The following is a 17,828-nucleotide window of genomic DNA, read 5'->3' as shown; positions in this document are numbered from 1 at the left end:
ACATTTCATAATATATTGAAGGACACACTGGACACAGAAATTAATTTTAAAGGTCCTCTACTAATACATAGACTGTGTTTAAAAGGTATCAGGAAGAATGTTTTATCTGATAGGTTTGAAACTAATTTGAAAATGGATTTAAAAATGACAAGTCACCTTTTAAAACAGCCGGGGGGCTTCCCAGCAGCCTCCGAATGCCGAACACGGAAGTTCGGGTTTGGTGTTCGGCTTCGGGAGGCTGCTGGGAAGCCGCCCGGCTGTTTTAAAAGGTGACAGCCGGGCTGGGGGGCTTCCCAGCAGCCTCCCGAACCCTGAACCTGGAAGTTCGGCAAACGTTCAGGGTTCGTGAGGCTGCTGGGAAGCCCCCCAGCCCGGCTGTCACCTTTTAAAACAGCCTAGCGGCTTCTCGGCGGCCTCCCGAACGCCGAACCCGGAAGTTCGGGTTTGGCGTTCGGCGTTTGGGAGGTCACTGAGAAGCCCCCAGGCTGTTTTAAAAGGTGACAGCCGGGTGGCAGCATTTTTTTGCAGGTTTTTTTTTTTGGTTGCACGGATTAATTGACTTTACATTGTTTCCTATGGGACACAATGTTTCGTCTTACGAACCTCCCCCTGGAACCAATTAGGTTCGTAAGACGAGGTATGACTGTATATCTTAATTTAAATTTGATCTGTTGAAAGTGCAAAAAAGAGTAAGGCATCTTCTTTTCTCATGTTCCTAAGCAAAAAAGTATTGGATAAAGATACACAATTGATTAAAAGAAATAATAGGATTAAAATAGAATTTGCCCTAGAACTCCTTTTATTAGGAATATTCAAAAGACAATATAAGTATTTGATTTTGCATATGTGCAATGCTAGAGGAACTCCTTACACCCATTGTAAGCTTGATAATCATGAAAGTATTTGATTGCCAAATTAACCATAGAACTTAAAGGACAAAAAGATTCAGATTACTACAAAACATGGGGAAAGGCCCGGGATAGGGGATATTCCTCTATCTTGGTGCTTCTTGATCTCTCAGCGGTTTTCAATACCATCGACCGTAGTATCCTTCTGCGCTCTGGTGGAGGGGTATGAATGTTGTCTGATGGTGGGCACAAATCACTGAGCACTTGTTGTATGTTGTGTGTGTGTTTTATATTTTAAAATCAATTTTAAAGTTATTTTTTAAAAGTATCCTTCTGCGCTGCCTGGAGGTGCTGGGAGTGGGAGGCACCATTTACGATGATTCTCCTCTTACCTCTCTGGTCGGTCATAGTTGGTGTTGATAGGGGGACAGAGATCAGCTCCTAGGCCCTTCTTTGTGGGGTGCCTCAGGATTCAATCCTCTCCCCCACTACTGTTTAACATCTACATGAAACCACTGGGTGAGATCATCCAACGGCACGGGGTGAGTTTCCAGCAGTACAGTGGAACCCCGACATAAGAGCTGCTCTACTTAAGAGCAACTCGAGATAAGAGCTGGGAGGGGAGAGATATTTTTGTTCTACTTACAAGCCCAAATTCGAGATACAAGCGCCAAGGAGCTGTCTCCTGAAGCCAAACGCTAACTTCCGCGTTCGGCTTCAGGAGACAGCTGCGAAGCGGCGCGCGTGTTTTAAAAGGTTGCAGCCGGCCTGGGGGGCTCGGGGGGGTGCTTGCAGCTTTCTTTCTTGCTCTTTTTCTTTCTCTCTTTTAACTTCCCTTCTGTTTCTTCTTTTCTTTCTCCTTCCCACCTTCTTCCCTCCCTCCCTCCCTTCACTCATTCCTCTCTTACTCTCCCCTTTCATAAGTTTCCTTGCTTCCTTCCTCTGTTCCTGTCCCTTCCCCCTTTCTTTCTTTCTTGCTCTTTTTCTTTCTCTCTTTTACCTTCCCTTCCTCTATTTCTTCTTTTCTTTCTCCTTCCCACCTTCTTCCCTCCCTCCCTTCACTCATTCCTCTCTTACTCTCCCCTTTCATAAGTTTCCTTGCTTCCTTCCTCTGTTCCTGTCCCTTCCCCCTTTCTTTCTTTCTTTCTTTCTTTCTTGCTCTTTTTCTTTCTCTCTTTTACCTTCCCTTCCTCTATTTCTTCTTTTCTTTCTCCTTCCCACCTTCTTCCCTCCCTCCCTTCACTCATTCCTCTCTTACTCTCCCCTTTCATAAGTTTCCTTGCTTCCTTCCTCTGTTCCTGTCCCTTCCCCCTTTCTTTCTTTCTTTCTTTCTTTCTTTCTTTCTTTCTTTCTTTCTTTCTTGCTCTTTTTCTTTCTCTCTTTTACCTTCCATTCCTCTATTTCTTCTTTTCTTTCTCCTTCCCACCTTCTTCCCTCCCTCCCTCCCTTCACTCATTCCTCTCTTACTCTCCCCTTTCATAAGTTTCCTTGCTTCCTTCCTCTGTTCCTGTCCCTTCCCCCTTTCTTTCTTTCTTTCTTTCTTTCTTGCTTTCTTGCTCTTTTTCTTTCTCTCTTTTACCTTCCCTTCCTCTATTTCTTCTTTTCATTCTCCTTCCCACCTTCTTCCCTCCCTCCCTCCCTTCACTCATTCCTCTCTTACTCTCCCCTTTCATAAGTTTCCTTGCTTCCTTCCTCTGTTCCTGTCCCTTCCCTCTTTCCTTCCTTCCTTCCCACCCTCCGTCCATTCATTCACCCATTCCTCTCTTGATCGCTTAAAGCCGGTCCCTGGTGCAAAAAGGGTTGGGGACCTCTGTCCTACAGGATTGGGTGGCAGAGAAGTTGAACATATGTAAATTTAAAAGTTTAAGAAAGTTTACAAGTTAAGTGAAAGAAACTTCATTATTCATTTATATGTACATGTACATTTCTTCATTAAAAAAATGTCTTTCTGCATAATTTAGACTAACTTTGTGAGTTTTTTGAGGGCTGGAACCAATTAAAATTATTTACATTAATTCCTATGGGGAAAAGTCGTTCGAGATAAGAGCTGCTCGACTTAAGAGCCCAGGTCCGGAACGAATTAAACTCGTATCTCGAGGTACCACTGTATACTGATGACACTCAGCTGTACATTTCCACTCCGTATCAATTCAGTGAAGCAGTGGAAGTGATGTGGCTTGTGTCCCACATTTTTTGCCCATGCTGTGAGAGTTTTTGCCCAGGCTGTGAGAGTCTGGATAGGTGTCAACAGGCCCGGCAAGACGGAGTGGCTGTGGGTCTTGCCTCCCAAGGACTGTTCCATCTGTCCATCCATTACCTTGGTGGGGAAACCTAGACCTTCTCAGAGAGGGACCGCAATCTGGGAGTAGTCTTAGACCTGCAGCTGAGACTAGAGCAACATCTCTCAGCTGTGGCTAGGGGGGCTTTTGCACAGGTTCACCTAGTGCACCAGTTGGATAGGGAGTCTCTTCTCACAGTCCTCCTGCCCTCATCACCTCGAGGCTCGATTATTGCAATGCATTCTACATGTGTTTATTTGTTCAGGGTGCTGACATCAGGGTTGTTTTATAGATGAAGATATGAAAACATTATTTGCTGCTATGAAAAGAACTTACTAAATTATTTATACTTATATAGAGGGAAAGTTACTTTTCTATTTCTTTTCTTTTACTCTATTTTTTCCCTTTATTTTATTTTTTCCTTTTTTCTTCTATTCACCTTCTACCGTATTTTTCGCTCCATAAGACGCAGTTTTTTTCCTCCCAAAGTAGGCTGAAAAATCAGCCACGTCTTATGGAGCGAAGATGCAGGCAGGGAGGGGGGGAGGCGCTGGAGCAGAGGGGGGGGCAGCGATATACTCATCTGGAGACCGCCGCCTCTGTCGCTGCCTCTCCTCTTCCCAACCCCGAAGAGAGCCGCGCCTTTCGGCCTCCGGAAGTGCTGGGCCGGGGGACGCCTCCACCCCGCAGGTTTAGGAGGCGGAGCGGCACCGGAGGAGCGTTGGCGGCTCCGAGCCTTTGGGAAGGCTACGGGAATCGCTTCAGGAGGCGGGGAGGTCTCGAAGACCCAAAACCCAGCCAGTCGCTCGCAGCCGGCCGCCGCCTGTGCAAAGTTTGGCCGCGAACTCGGCTGGCTAGCTGCTGCCTGGCCCCCTCCATCCCGGAGGAGGGTCTCCCTTCACACCACCAGCGGCGCTCCCCCCGCCAGCCAGCCAGCCAAGCCCCGCGCCCGCCGGAGCCGGCTCCTCGCTCTCCCCCCGCCGCCCGCCGCGTTTGCAGGAGGTGGGGAGGGTCGGGCGGCCCGCCAAGGCCAGGAGGGACGCCGCTGCCCCCCCTTCCCTCTCTCCGCCCGCCGCTGCACCTCCTGCTGAGCCCCCGCGGCGCCTGTCAGAGGAAGCTGCCCTGTCCCGGCCAGGATCCAGGGGCGAGGTCGTCGGGGTTTGAGGGGCCCTAAACCGCCCACAGCAGAAAAACAGAAAAAATAAGGGAGAGAGAAAGAGAAAGAAAGAGAGAGAAAGGAAGAGGAGAGATAGAAAGGGGGAGAGAGAAAGAGGGAGAGATAGAGAAGGAGAGAGAGAAAGAGAGAGATACAAAGAGAGTGAGTGAGAGGAGAGATAAGAGAGAGAAAGAAAGAGGGACAGAGAGAAAGAAAGAGAGGGACAGAGAGAAAGAAAGAGAGGGACAGAGAGAAAGAAAGAGAGGGACAGAGAGAAAGAAAGAGAGGGACAGAGAGAAAGAAAGAGGGACAGAGAGAAAGAAAGAGAGGGACAGAGAGAGAGAAAGAGAGGGACAGAGAGAAAGAAAGAGGGACAGAGAGAAAGAAAGAGGGACAGAGAGAAAGAAAGAGAAGAACAGAGAGAAAGAAAGAGAGGGTCAGAGAAAGGGAGAGGAGAGATAGAAAGGGGGAGAGAGAAAGAGGGAGAGATAGAGAAGGAGAGAGAGAGAGAGAGAGATACAAAGAGAGTGAGTGAGAGAAGGAGAGATAAGAGAGAGAAAGAAAGAGGGACAGAGAGAAAGAAAGAGGGACAGAGAGAAAGAAAGAGAGGGACAGAGAGAAAGAAAGAGGGACAGAGAGAAAGAAAGAGGGACAGAGAGAAAGAAAGAGAGGGACAGAGAGAAAGAAAGAGAGGGACAGAGAGAAAGAGAGGGACAGAGAGAAAGAAAGAGGGACAGAGAGAAAGAGAGGGACAGAGAGAAAGAAAGATAGGGACAGAGAGAAAGAAAGAGAGGGACAGAGAAAGGGAGAGAGAGAAAGAGAAAGAAAGGGAGAGAGAAAGAGGGAGAGATAGAAAGAAAGAGAGAGGGGGGCTTGTTTGTATATTTTCCCAATTCCCCTAGGGCAGTGTTATTGTAATAAATATTTTAGCCTACTTTTTGGCTCAAAATATTTTTTTTCTATTTTCCTCTTCTAAAAACTAGGTGCGTCTTATCAGCAGGTGCGTCTTATAGAGCGAAAAATACGGTATTTCTTTTTATAATTTTATTCCTTTAGTTTCTATTGGTTTTTACTGTTGTAATTCTAATCTTTAGTAAAATTCCTATATAAAAATTGTTTTCGTAATTAGCAATCACGAGCCAAACACCAAATTTATTGCTTTTTTCAAATGATATTACAAAAGAAAATTCTCTGGACTCTAGAGAATAGCTTTCATAGGTGAATCCTCAAAAGGTTGTATCAATCAAGTTTGCAATAATTTCTAATTGTAAAGAAGAGAAGAGCAATTCTAGAAAAACTGGGCCCTAGAGGCATAAAGGTGGTTGAAAAGCTGGCCACAACTGAATTAAAATAAAGGATTATCAGAGAATATCTGTTTCATTTTTCGATAGAATGGAGGTGTAAACAGTCTATACGAAATGAATAATATTTCAACTAGTGATGTTAAATTAATGTCAGTAGCTATTAGAATTGAGTGAATAATTTGTGGCATAAAATGTACTGAATATATTAAGGCCATATGAGCCAGTAACCTTTTCCATTTTTTTTACCATTTGCAAAAGTCTAAGAAGCCTTTTGCAAATTTGACTATGTTATATCCTTGAAAAGCTTGATTACTTGCTCATTTGACTGTGTTTATTTAAGTTACAGTTGGTTTCCTTACAGAGTGAAAACAGCTTTTCCAAATTTAATATGGAAGGTAATATTGTAAATTGAAGAGAAAAATATCTGCATATGTGAATCCACATGTTGACTTGTTTTCATTATGTTTCCTGCTTGAGCCTACAAATATATGCCAATTACAGAAAAATAAGGCAATCTATCTAAAAGAAATACCAGACATAAATCCTGATTGTTCAATCTATAGTTATTTGGATTTTTCTACAACGTTGTTCAATTGCCAGTCAAAAATTCTGATTACTTTTAATCAACCAAATCTTAAAATTTCCCTTATTGTTTATATAGAATAGTGAAATAGGCCACAGTGAAATTAGAGAAGCTTCAAATTTTTGAAAAAACTAAGCTAGTTTCTTAAGTATATTTTACAAAGATAAATTTACAGAAATATATTCAGCATATACAACACTGATAGATGCCTAACAAAATTCAGTCTATTTAATAAATATCTGCACTACAGTCAAATTTCCTTCATGACAGAAGATATTAATATTCTTTTTTTCCCCTTGGGCAAATATTATTGAATTTGTTTTCAGCAAGGTGGATCCATTTATATTTAGCAAATATTCTAACCACATGCTCTATAATGTCCTTTGATTAATTTAAACTCTATTGGATTAGACTGCTGACATTAAAAATTTGATTAGTGTTAAAACAGTATCTATAAGTATTCATGGCTTATATATAGGGAGATTCCAAAGTAAACCATCTTTAGCAAAATGTAAACATTTCTAGGGAACCCCTTTTTATTTTTGGGTTAAGCTTTTCAAACTTTCCAAATATGCAAATATGCAAATTTTCATGACAAAAACACACCAAGACACTAACTAAAATCATAATACCCATTAATTATAGTCCTATTTTATTAATACACTAATAAAAAAACAATGGCTCAAAGAAAGCATTTGATGTGAAATAAAAGCAACAAAGCACTATGTCAAATTTCTTACCAATTATAATAAATCAGAAAAAATGGAAACATATTTCCTGATTAAAATGTCTAACAGTGATCTATTCTTCTTGCGCTTACCTTACATTGGCAGGATGGGCGGTTGTTAGATTAACCAGAGCTGTAGCAGCAGCTTCCTTTACCTCTTCATTTTCGCTGCTTAGCAACTGAACGAGCTGGGGAATTCCTAAGAGAGGAGAAATGTATATAGGCGGTTTTAAATTAACTATGGAAACATTGTAAATTGGCAAATATTTTCTTCTGGATCATAATTCCATTGTCACCATAACTATTTACCTAGAGCTCCAGTGGTTTGTTTGCTAGCTAAATTCTCACACATAGCAGAGATGGCTTGAGAAGCAGCTATTTTGGTTCCTTCATTATCCGTTCCCAAAAGAGTGATGAGACATTTTTCAACTTCCTGTTCATTCAGGATTTTTCTGTTTTCAGCTGTTTATAAAGAAGAACAATAAGTCATCATAGATATTAACATTCAGTTAAATAAGATGGTACATGAGTAGAAAGAAAGCAAAATATCCATTTCTATGCAGGTATTGTTGCCAGCAAATATTAATATTACTATACTAATGTAGACTGTTGAGTTTAAACAGATTCAAGCATGGTGAAGTTTGCAGAAATAAATATTTATTAGGAAAAAATATATATATTTCTGATCATGAGCTTTAAGTAAGTGGGTTTGTAATATTAAAGAGCATGTCCACTTTAAAAATAATATGCATCTGTAGCCCTATTCTCAGATCTATTCTCACTGGGTTACAATGCTTCCACTCAATTAGTGCTAATAGGAGCCATGTGTATGGAAATTAAAAGGTCATTCTTCCAGTAGAGATACTGTGTATTTGACAGTTGCAGTGGTAATCAAATTAATGCACAGACTAGATACAATGGAACAGTGGTTTAAAAAGTGTTTTACTCCTCTTTCTTGGATCCTTTACACTCCAGGCAAGTCCAGACTAACAGAAAGAAATAAAAAGGTTGTTAATGTCCCCAATTCCATCATCTGATGCTAAGCATTTATGTGGATACAGTATACTTTCACATTATTATAATGGTGTATTCTTCTTGATGTATTCAATTCAGTACTCATTTAGGATCAGAATGAGTGGGTTTGCCACCCACAATTATTTTAAAAGTGATAAGTTGCAAAGATTGCCTGCTCCCTATCCTACAAACGTCATATACTATTAGAATGTGGATAAAATTTGTGCTACCGTTAATGTTATGTATTCTTGCTAATACCTAAAAATACATTATTACTTTTAACTTAGTTTTTGAAGAATGGGAAACATAACCTAAAAATATTGCAGAATGCAAGTTATTATGAGAAATGCAGATTTTTCTATATTAATACTGCTTCATTCATTAAGCATACAAATATCTTGAAGCATTATCTACTTTTCTTCGGAGAATTGACTGAAAATTAAAGTTTAGCTTTAACGTTTGAAATAAAAATGTAAATATCATATATTGTAAATATTAATTCCAATTCATTGCTAAATCAAAATAAAAACCATAATAATTAAATAACTGTTTATTGCATTTAATATATTTAAGCTATAGGAAGAATAGTTTTTGTGTAAAATAATTATCCAATTGATTCTGATAGTGTTATTCCATTTTCAAGATATAGTAAGAACAAGAAGCGCTTAAAATCATCATGACTGAAATTTTATATTAGTGAGAAAGACACAAAACAGGCCATTATTGGTGGTAAGTATACTTTGGGGTCTTTTAAATTATTGATGCATTGTTTTAATTTATAGTTCAACCGAATTCTCAGGACCTCTCAATGGTTTTGTTCACATTTGTTCCTTTATTACTTAACCTTTAATGGCATATCTCAAATTTTTTGTGTCCCTCCCCAGGGCAGTCTTTAATGGATGCTTGTGGGGACATACTAATTTGACAGTTTGGCAATATGAATCAATAGATTAATTCTGGAATGGTAAAAATGGCATTCTTAAAAGAAATCTTATCTTTAGTTTAAAATATTTATTTATACATTATAATAAGAAATCTATATATTTTTCATTAGATGCCAATCTATGTCACGTCCTAAGATAATTTTACTTCTATGCAGTTTAATAGTGAATTTTGTGGGTATTTGTTTGATGTAAGTCTACTGAACAAAAGAAAGCAGAAATAAGATTTCACAGCAGCCAGATTCAACAGCCAGCATGCTAGAGAGGGCATTAATTGGGATTAAAGATTGGCTTGACCCAAAATGGACTTTGCCCCTAGCTTGATGTTTGCCAAACTTGTGTATAATCCCTAGAAGTGGTCTCTAGAGGATTCTCCATTCTTCAATCATTTCATTTTGATATAGCAAGTTATACTGCATGTTTCTTGGTATCTGGAACAAAAGTACATATTATATTCTTCTTTTTCTTGTATAGAACATTTATGATAAAAGGATATTGGAAATATTTATTGTTTTGATTCTGAAACTTGAACAAAGGGAAATAAGATGAACTTTTTACAAGCTTAATAAAATAAACTAATAAAATTAAAGTAAAATTAAAACCACAGAAAAACTAAGTTTTATTTTAGTAACATTAAGATGATAGCACAATATTGTTTCCATGGAACAAGACTGAAATTCTCCCAAAGATTCACTTGAATATAGAATGAACTATTTATCAAATTAATAAAACTTGGCTGGATACCACTTAGTAAAAGTAATATTAATACTAACAATTACTATAGTATAATAATAACAATATAGGATGACAATTACTCTTCAGTGCATAATAAAAAGATACTTGTATAATAGTTTTGTTCAATATATAGCCAAAAGCACTCTGTATTAATTCAAATTCATTCTCAAAGTAATTAATTTATCCGCATATTAAGAATTACTGCCTGGAGGCTGCTATTGTTTTATACATTATTAGTGATTACATTCTGGCCTGATAAGTTAAACCCTGATTCTTCAAAACATTGTCTGCGGTTGTTAATGTGGAGTTATGATAAAAGCAGAGATAGTAACTTTGATCATAGAACTGTAACCATCATTTGGACTTTCTTGGTTCTCCCATGATGCCTACTGAGCTTTAGGTTTCGATTGATTTTCTTTTTAGATACTTTTAACTAAATACTATAATATGAAAGTACCTGAAACATTAACTTTAAAGATGTAAACAGCATCCTACACAGGAGAATGGGGAGCAATCTTATTATTTTTGCCTTCTGCTAAATCAGTGTATTAATTTTAGAAAGCTTAGAACTACGACACCTTAAACATGATCTAAGTATTGCCCACAAGATCATACTCTGTAATGTGCTGCCTGTCAATGACTACTTCAGCTTCAACCACAACAACCCAAGAGCACGCAACAGATACAAACGTAATATTAACCACTCCAAACTGGACTGTAAAAAATATGACTTTAGCAATCGAGTTATCAAAGTATGGAACTCACTACCGGACTCCATAGTGGCAACCCCTGACCCTCAATATTTTTCCCTTAGACTATCCACGATTGACCTCTCTAGATTTCTTTCCTTTCTTTGATATATATTCTACATGGTTAATCTGATTAACCTTCATTATGTATTGGACAAAATAAATAAATAAATAAATAAATAAATAAATAAATAAGTCAAAATGAGGGATGTAAAAATATTTATTGACATCTCACATCCTGGACACAAACTGCTTCAACTCTTACCCTCAAAATGCTATAGAGCACTATAGTGTTCCCTCGATTTTCGCGGGGGATGCGTTCCGAAACCGCCCGCGAACGTCAAATTTCCGTGAAATAGAGATGCGGAAGTAAATACACTATTTTTGGCTATGAACAGTATCACAAGCCTTCCCTTCACACTTTAAACCCCTAAATTACAATTCCCCATTCCCTTAGCAACAATTTAGATTATTACTCACCATGTTTATTTATTAAAGTTTATTAAAAAAAATATTTATTAAAGGCGGACGAAAGTTTGGCGATGACATATGATGTCATCGGGTGGGAAAAACCATGGTATAGGGGGGGGAAACCCGCAAAGTATTTTTAAATTAATATTTTTGAAAAACCGTGGTATAGACTTTTCGCGAAGTTTGAACCCGCGAAAATCGAGGGAACACTGTACACACAAGAACAACTAAGCACAAGAACAGTTTTTCCTGAACACCATCATTTTACTAAACAATTACTTCCCTCAACAATGTCAAACTATTTATTAACATAGAAACATAGAAGTCTGACGGCAGAAAAAGACCCCATGGTCCATCTAGTCTGCCCTCCATTAAGTCTGCACTACTACTACTGCTGCTGCTGCTGCTGCTGCTGCTACTACTGCACTACTTCTCATCATTCTTATCACCCATCTCCCCCACAAATGACTGTACGACTGTAACATTGTGGCTTGTATCTTTACAATTTATATTGACTGGTTACTAATATGATTTGATTGTTTATTTGTAGCTGGTCTATCATTAAGTATTGTACCTTATGATTCTTGACAAATTAATCTTTTCTTTTATGTACACTGAGAGCATATGCATCAAGTCTAATTCCTTGTGTGTCCATTCAGACTTGGCCTATTCTATTCTATTCTATTCTTTTTATTCTATTCTATTCTGGAGCGTCTTATAGTCTGAAAAATACAGTATATATTTTGTATGTATATTTTGTATATACACACACATACACAAACACATATATTTGTAAAGGGGGAGGTTAATTTATTGCTTCTTCTTTTCTTTCAGAACTAAGCCAGGATGTCATGCCATGTTCAATTAACTACTTTATTGAATTCATTTATTATATAGTAAATTCTGAGAATATTTTCAAAAAATAATTTTATGTAATTAGCTTTTTTATCCCCCACTTTTGTGGTTAAAAACTGAACTAAAATATATATCAAGTTGAAGATCTATGTAGATATATTTCCCAGAAATAAACTAGTAAAATAAAATAATAATAAACATATATTGTTCCATTAATATCAGTTTTAATTAGACTGTGATTAGTTCCTAAAAATAAATCTACAATTCAACTTGGCTATCCAACAGAGGAGGCAGCTTAGAAAAAGAAATAAAATTCACAGTGCAAGAAGGTTTCTGCATTAGAAATTATGTATAACAAATATACATAAATTAAAATAATAATGTGAAAGGTGCTAGAAGTAACTAATAACCAAGAGATAGTTGAAATAAGAACTGTCTAGGTCTGTCACAGCTTATGTCATCAGAATCCCTTGAGAGACTAAGAATCTTATTACAGACAATAAGAAGTGCATTACTCTCTATATTATTTCATTTTGCTATATGGTACTGCTGTGCTTCAACTGCAGCTTGACAAATCACAATATAGATGCCACTCTGAGACATATTTAAACAGCATTGTCATGCTGAGTGCAAGCGACTTCCACCTTGCCTGCTTGCTTCAGAATTCCATGGTGGATTCAGAAGCAGAGAATTGGTCATATAAACAAAGAATTACAAAATGGATCATTACTAAAGGAAAAAGAAAGAGGGTAATTGTCTTGGAACATTAATCTAAGATATTTTGAGACAAGTCAGATCTTAAAAAGAAAATATATTTTAATTTATTCAGATTAGATAATGATGATAAGAATCAGTTGTGAAGCAAAAATACTTCCTATGAGAAAATTCAGGAACAAATTCTATGCCTTAATTCAATAACAAATGTCTTATTTCTAAGAAGATTTTTTATCCACATGTCCTCATGACAAACATATGAATGTGCAAAATGTAAAATGTAACAAAAAAATAAGTGGATGTTACAGCATTTTATACGAACTGTGTGCCTGTATGTTTGTGCACAGGGAGATAGAAAATTTGTTTAAAATTTCAGTGACTTGATTGAAGATACAGTGTTCCATCGATTTTCGCGGGTTCGAACTTCGCGGAAAGTCTATACCATGGTTTTTCAAAAATATTAATTAAAAAATACTTTGCGGGGGTTTTTCCCTATACCACGGTTTTTCCCACCCAATGACGTCCTATCTCATCGCCAAACTTTCGTCTGCCTTTAATAAATATTTTTTTTAATAAACATGGTGAGTAATAATCTAAATGGTGGCTAAGGGAATGGAAAATTGCAATTTAGGGGTTTAAAGTGTTAAGGGAAGGCTTGTGATACTGTTCATAGCCAAAAATAGTGTATTTACTTCCGCATCTCTACTTTGCGGAAATTCAACTTTCGCGGGCGGTCTCGGAACGCATCCCCCGCGAAAAGCAAGTGATCACTGTATATTCAAGATGGGCCATATCTTCTAAATTTGTTTATTCTGAAGTAAGCCCATTATGAGAAAATGATGTAAAAAAAAGCAGAGAGGGGAATGTGTTTGTATTAGTTGGAGTATGTATGTATGTATGTATGCATGCATGCATGCATGCATTTATTTATTTATTTATTTATTTATTTATTATCTATGTTTCTTATATACTGTATATCTGTCTATTTACATGTATTCTATCTAAATGAAGAGCATATGTAACATTTGACATAGTGACTCTATGGTTTATTCATAATATTCAAATATAAAAGCAACTTAATTAACTTGCTTCCAAGAAACAGAGACACTGGATCTTTAATAGAAGAGAGCGCCCACCTTACTATTATTAGCAAGACAGTTCTCTAAGACAACTGGTTTGAAGCCTTGTGAACTTTGACTTCAAGGAGAGATATTGAAATAATCTTCCTTAGCAGGTACCAGAACATTTTACTCAGCACAGGGGTATTGTATTATTGTATTATAATTGTATTATATTATTTCTCCCCGATCTATAGAATGGTAATCTCAGGCAGCAAAACTATCTTGTGCTAACCTAGGATGACAAAATATGCTTGCAGCCTCATCAAAATGAAGATCACTGCATTGTAGAGCTAATAAGGTATAGGATATGACATCACAGACTCCTTATTTTAGGATAATCATAAAAAGGAACTAGGCATTCATATACTCTAAGGGCTTTTCTCAAGACACAAGAATTTCTGTAATGACCTACGATCAGCGGCTGCTTTAGCAATTGCTTTTGCGGCATTTTTCTGAAACTCGGGTAGAGTGGAAACTTCAGTAAAGGCCAGTAGCTTTCTGAGACCCCCTGTCTGCTGGATCAGTTGCATAGTATCCACATCCTCAAGGCAATTTCCCACAACTCCAAGAGCTTCTACATGTAGGTCATTAAATTCCTATAAGTTAAAACATGCAGATATTAACATTGTAAGAGTGTTTAAAACTATTTTATTGTTTTTCTGACCACGTATTTTGGTATTCCATATTCCCATAATGCAGTTGTCATTATTTACGTATATAAAAACACTCATGTCATAAACTAATATGCTGTGATATGATGCCTTAATTGCAGAAAAATATTTGACAAGTTGTCCCATAATTGGAAAAGTGTTCAGAAGACACAGCTGGTGCAGAGTGGGGTGGCACAGGCAGTTCGTAAGGCCCTTGAGTAATCCATGCTACCCCACTGCTTCATAAGCTGCGTTGACTGCCGGTCTGCATCCAGGTACAATGGATAATCACCTTTAAAGCCTTGCATGACATAAGTCTTCGTATTGGAGGTGGCTGACTAATAAAAATTCAACCTCCTTCCCCCGTATGTCCAGTTCATTCTTTGCCATCGTGTTTCCATCACTTTATGGCACAATATGGAGCTGAACATGCTTAAAATTGTAGAGATGAAATGGATTTTAGGAGAAGGCCTTCTATCACTCATTATATTTCACAGCACTGTCGTAGCAGTAGAGTCCTTCAGGATTTTGGGTCCTATAATCTCCCAGGACTTGAAATGGACACCTAACATTAGAACAAGAAATACTAACCATAACTCTTTGTGTCTTGTTCAATATACACTTGAGGACCTTACAGCAGCATGACAGAACACAATTAATAAACCAAAATAGCTGGAGATCAAAATAAAATGCACTCTAATAAAAGAAAAATAACTAACACCTCTACAGGGAAAGCACATGCAACCGCAAGGTTCCTCCACACCCAGGTTCTAAAATACACAAGAAGGGGATCCCCTTACTCAATTGTGTCTACCTGGAACACCAATGTACAAACATTTCCTGCAGCAAAACCCTGCAGAGGAAACTCAAGACACCTGGTCAATGACTCAACACACTCAATACACTCCCCAGAACAATTTCTCCGATGCCCCAAACACACCAAGATCAACAAAGAAGAAATCCTTCAACATTACTGCTTTCTTCACTTAGATTGACCTCGAACTGGCTAAACAAACCACACACCACCTACTCACTTTACTTTATGTCCACAGAAACCATCATGAAATTCCTGGATCTATGCCTCAACACATATTTCCATAGCTCTGACCAAACCAAAATTTCAGATACACTACATAGATGATACCTTCTTCATCATCAAATGCTCCCAAATTGAAGAAACAAACCACCTACTCAATAACATATTCCCTGGAATCAAATTCACACAAAAAAAAGAAAGACGGCAGATTCTCATCTCTCAACATCAACATAAGGGGACTACACAACAGAGAACTGGAAATCCATTGTCTTCTGCAAACCCATGTACATGGACCAGATACTCAGGTTTGCAAGCAACTACCCTACTGCACACAAAGGAAGCTGTGTCCAGACCCTCTTCAGAAGGGCCAGGACACATTGCACCACCACAGCCACAACACTACACACTGTACCGCCACAACAGTACACACTGCACCACCACAACACTATGAAAAGCATAAGAGAAACATGTCTTTCTTCATAACTGCTATCCAAAAACTTCCTATTCCAATACACAGCAACCAAATCACAGCACACCATACAGCCAAGCATCATGCAAAAATTAACCCTACAATACACAAAGAGTGTTAGAAATGACAGCCAGAATCCTCCAATCCCTAGGAATAACAATAGCCCACAGACCCACAGCCACACTCCGCCAGGAATTATCCAGAACCAAAGACAAGATACAGAATGATGAAGGAAACAATATAATCTATAAAATCAACTGTAATCATTGCAGTTCTATGTGGGACAAACATTGGCTGGCAGTCAAACACTACAATCCTAAATCCTTAATCTCTACCCACAATGACATCAAACAATTGGATTGGAGCAAAAATCACCGGCCATGCTATTACCTGCCACACTCTTTGACATACGACCAGCCTACAAACACTAAAAATCAACTGCACAGCCAACCACAGACAGCACCAACCCTCAACCAACCTAAGCAACCTTCTCCACCAACAGTTCATTTCCCAATGACCCTGATCTGATGTAACTTCCCTATCACAAAAAGCATCACAAGATTCTCTGATGAATCACACCTGATCCATTACAAGACTCTCATTGACATATCCATATCTAAAGCCCTTATAAGCAGAACAATACCAACACTGACATTCCCTAAACTCCACTGAAGATGTTACTTAGCCTAGTAACAAAATGTCCAGAAACCAACACACAAGCTTGGAGAATGAACTTTCACCTGCAATTAATGTTATCTGAGTATAATGTTTAATTTGTGCGAATCTTGTATTTTATATTTCAAATGTCATATAATATGCCTTATTTTAATTATGATGCTTCTGACATGAATAAACATCTGCACATAAGATTGGGCCAAATCATGGTTTTCTAATGAATCTCATATAGTCACAAATAAATTATATGGTTTTGTGTAATATATAAATCAATCAAATACTTTCTAAATAAAATATTAAGCTCACATCATATCCCAAATGAATGGATCTAATTATGTTTGCAAATACTGTTAATTCTAGCCTGAAGAAACCAAGAAAATATTATTCCATATAATTAGAAAGCACTCACTTTATCTGAAGAAAATCTACTTACATCTATTCCATTCAATTTATAATTAATTTAGCTTAGAGGTGGGTTCCTCCCGGTTTGGACTGGTTCGCCCATGAGTGTGTGGGAGGAAGCGAACCGACAGCAAGGTAAGTTAGAACCCACCGCTGGTTTAGTTGACAATATTATATTGATTAAAGAAAATATGTTATTGAACTCAAAATCTTCCTTAATTAAGCAATATTTCAACAAACTGCCCTTTTAACAAAATTATTGCCATTAAGGATATATTTCTTCATGCATAGGATAATTATTTTTCTAACTTTCATATTAAGTACTGCATTTTTTCACATGCAATTTCTCTAGTTTAAATGGATTGACTAAAATTCATAACTTTGATGTCTTCAAGGATACCTTAGTTTCCAGTATCTTGAAAAGATGATCTAATCCTTGATTTTCTCTTAGGATCACTCTTGTTTCTCTATCAATAGTAATGATACCTAAAGTTTTGAGTGATAACAACTGAATAACTGGGTAGTCAGACTTCAGAAGTTCCAACAAAGGAGGAATTACATTTAATTCACGTATTGCAGCACGACTTTGAAAATCCTATATTTAAATATCAAATAAAAATAATGTGATTGGGGAAAAGAACAATATGAAGCACAATATAATTATGACTGTGACAAAATGAATACGTTAGTTCAAATACTGTTTAAATATATTTCTTCAACAAATCTAGCATTGAGTTCCATGTGTCACAAATTATATATTATATAGAACAAAACTCAGAAATGTTTAGCTTATAAATACTGCAATTCATCCATGATAATCTTATGTATTGACACAAGAGGAATAACAGAAATGCAGTTTGACCATTTCATATTTGAATGTATTTTCATATCTCTACTTTATTGTTTTTTTTAAATAGCTAAATGTTTTTAAACTGCCTTGCTAAACATTTTAACTTTTTCTGATTGTGCAACATTAAAATAGTAAAAGTTACTAGTTAGTAACTTACTACTATAAGTTTTCAAGCCATTTTTTCTTGCATTTTTCTATACAATTTCACTTATCAGTTTAAACAAGCACCAGGTGCAGTTGTCCTGATAT

The 17,828-nt window shown here is 37.4% G+C and overlaps 1 protein-coding gene across 11 annotated transcripts in view; it reads right to left on the bottom strand.

Moving 5' to 3' along the window:
- The window catches only part of ARMC3 (armadillo repeat containing 3), an 89,001-nt gene that overhangs the window by 34,977 nt on the left and 36,196 nt on the right, over window positions 1-17,828 (bottom strand). For 10 of the 11 annotated variants that reach the window (XR_011556828.1, XM_070727328.1, XM_070727333.1 and 7 more), the window contains exons 7-10: window positions 17,130-17,324; window positions 13,910-14,093; window positions 7,207-7,359; window positions 6,991-7,096 (exon numbers count right to left, since the gene is read on the bottom strand). Coding sequence is in view for 10 of the 11 variants with exons in the window: in XM_070727328.1 (XP_070583429.1) it covers window positions 6,991-7,096; window positions 7,207-7,359; window positions 13,910-14,093; window positions 17,130-17,324 (638 nt within the window). In the remaining variant the exon portion in view is untranslated. The remainder of the gene's footprint in view (window positions 1-6,990; window positions 7,097-7,206; window positions 7,360-13,909; window positions 14,094-17,129; window positions 17,325-17,828) is intronic. The other variant, XM_070727334.1, reaches the window with a different exon arrangement.

Source organism: Erythrolamprus reginae, chromosome Z (genome assembly GCF_031021105.1).
Source record: "Erythrolamprus reginae isolate rEryReg1 chromosome Z, rEryReg1.hap1, whole genome shotgun sequence".
Classification (NCBI taxonomy): Eukaryota; Metazoa; Chordata; class Lepidosauria; order Squamata; family Dipsadidae; genus Erythrolamprus; species Erythrolamprus reginae.
Note: the sequence above shows the minus strand (reverse complement) of the source record. Positions and strands in the feature narration are given on the sequence as shown.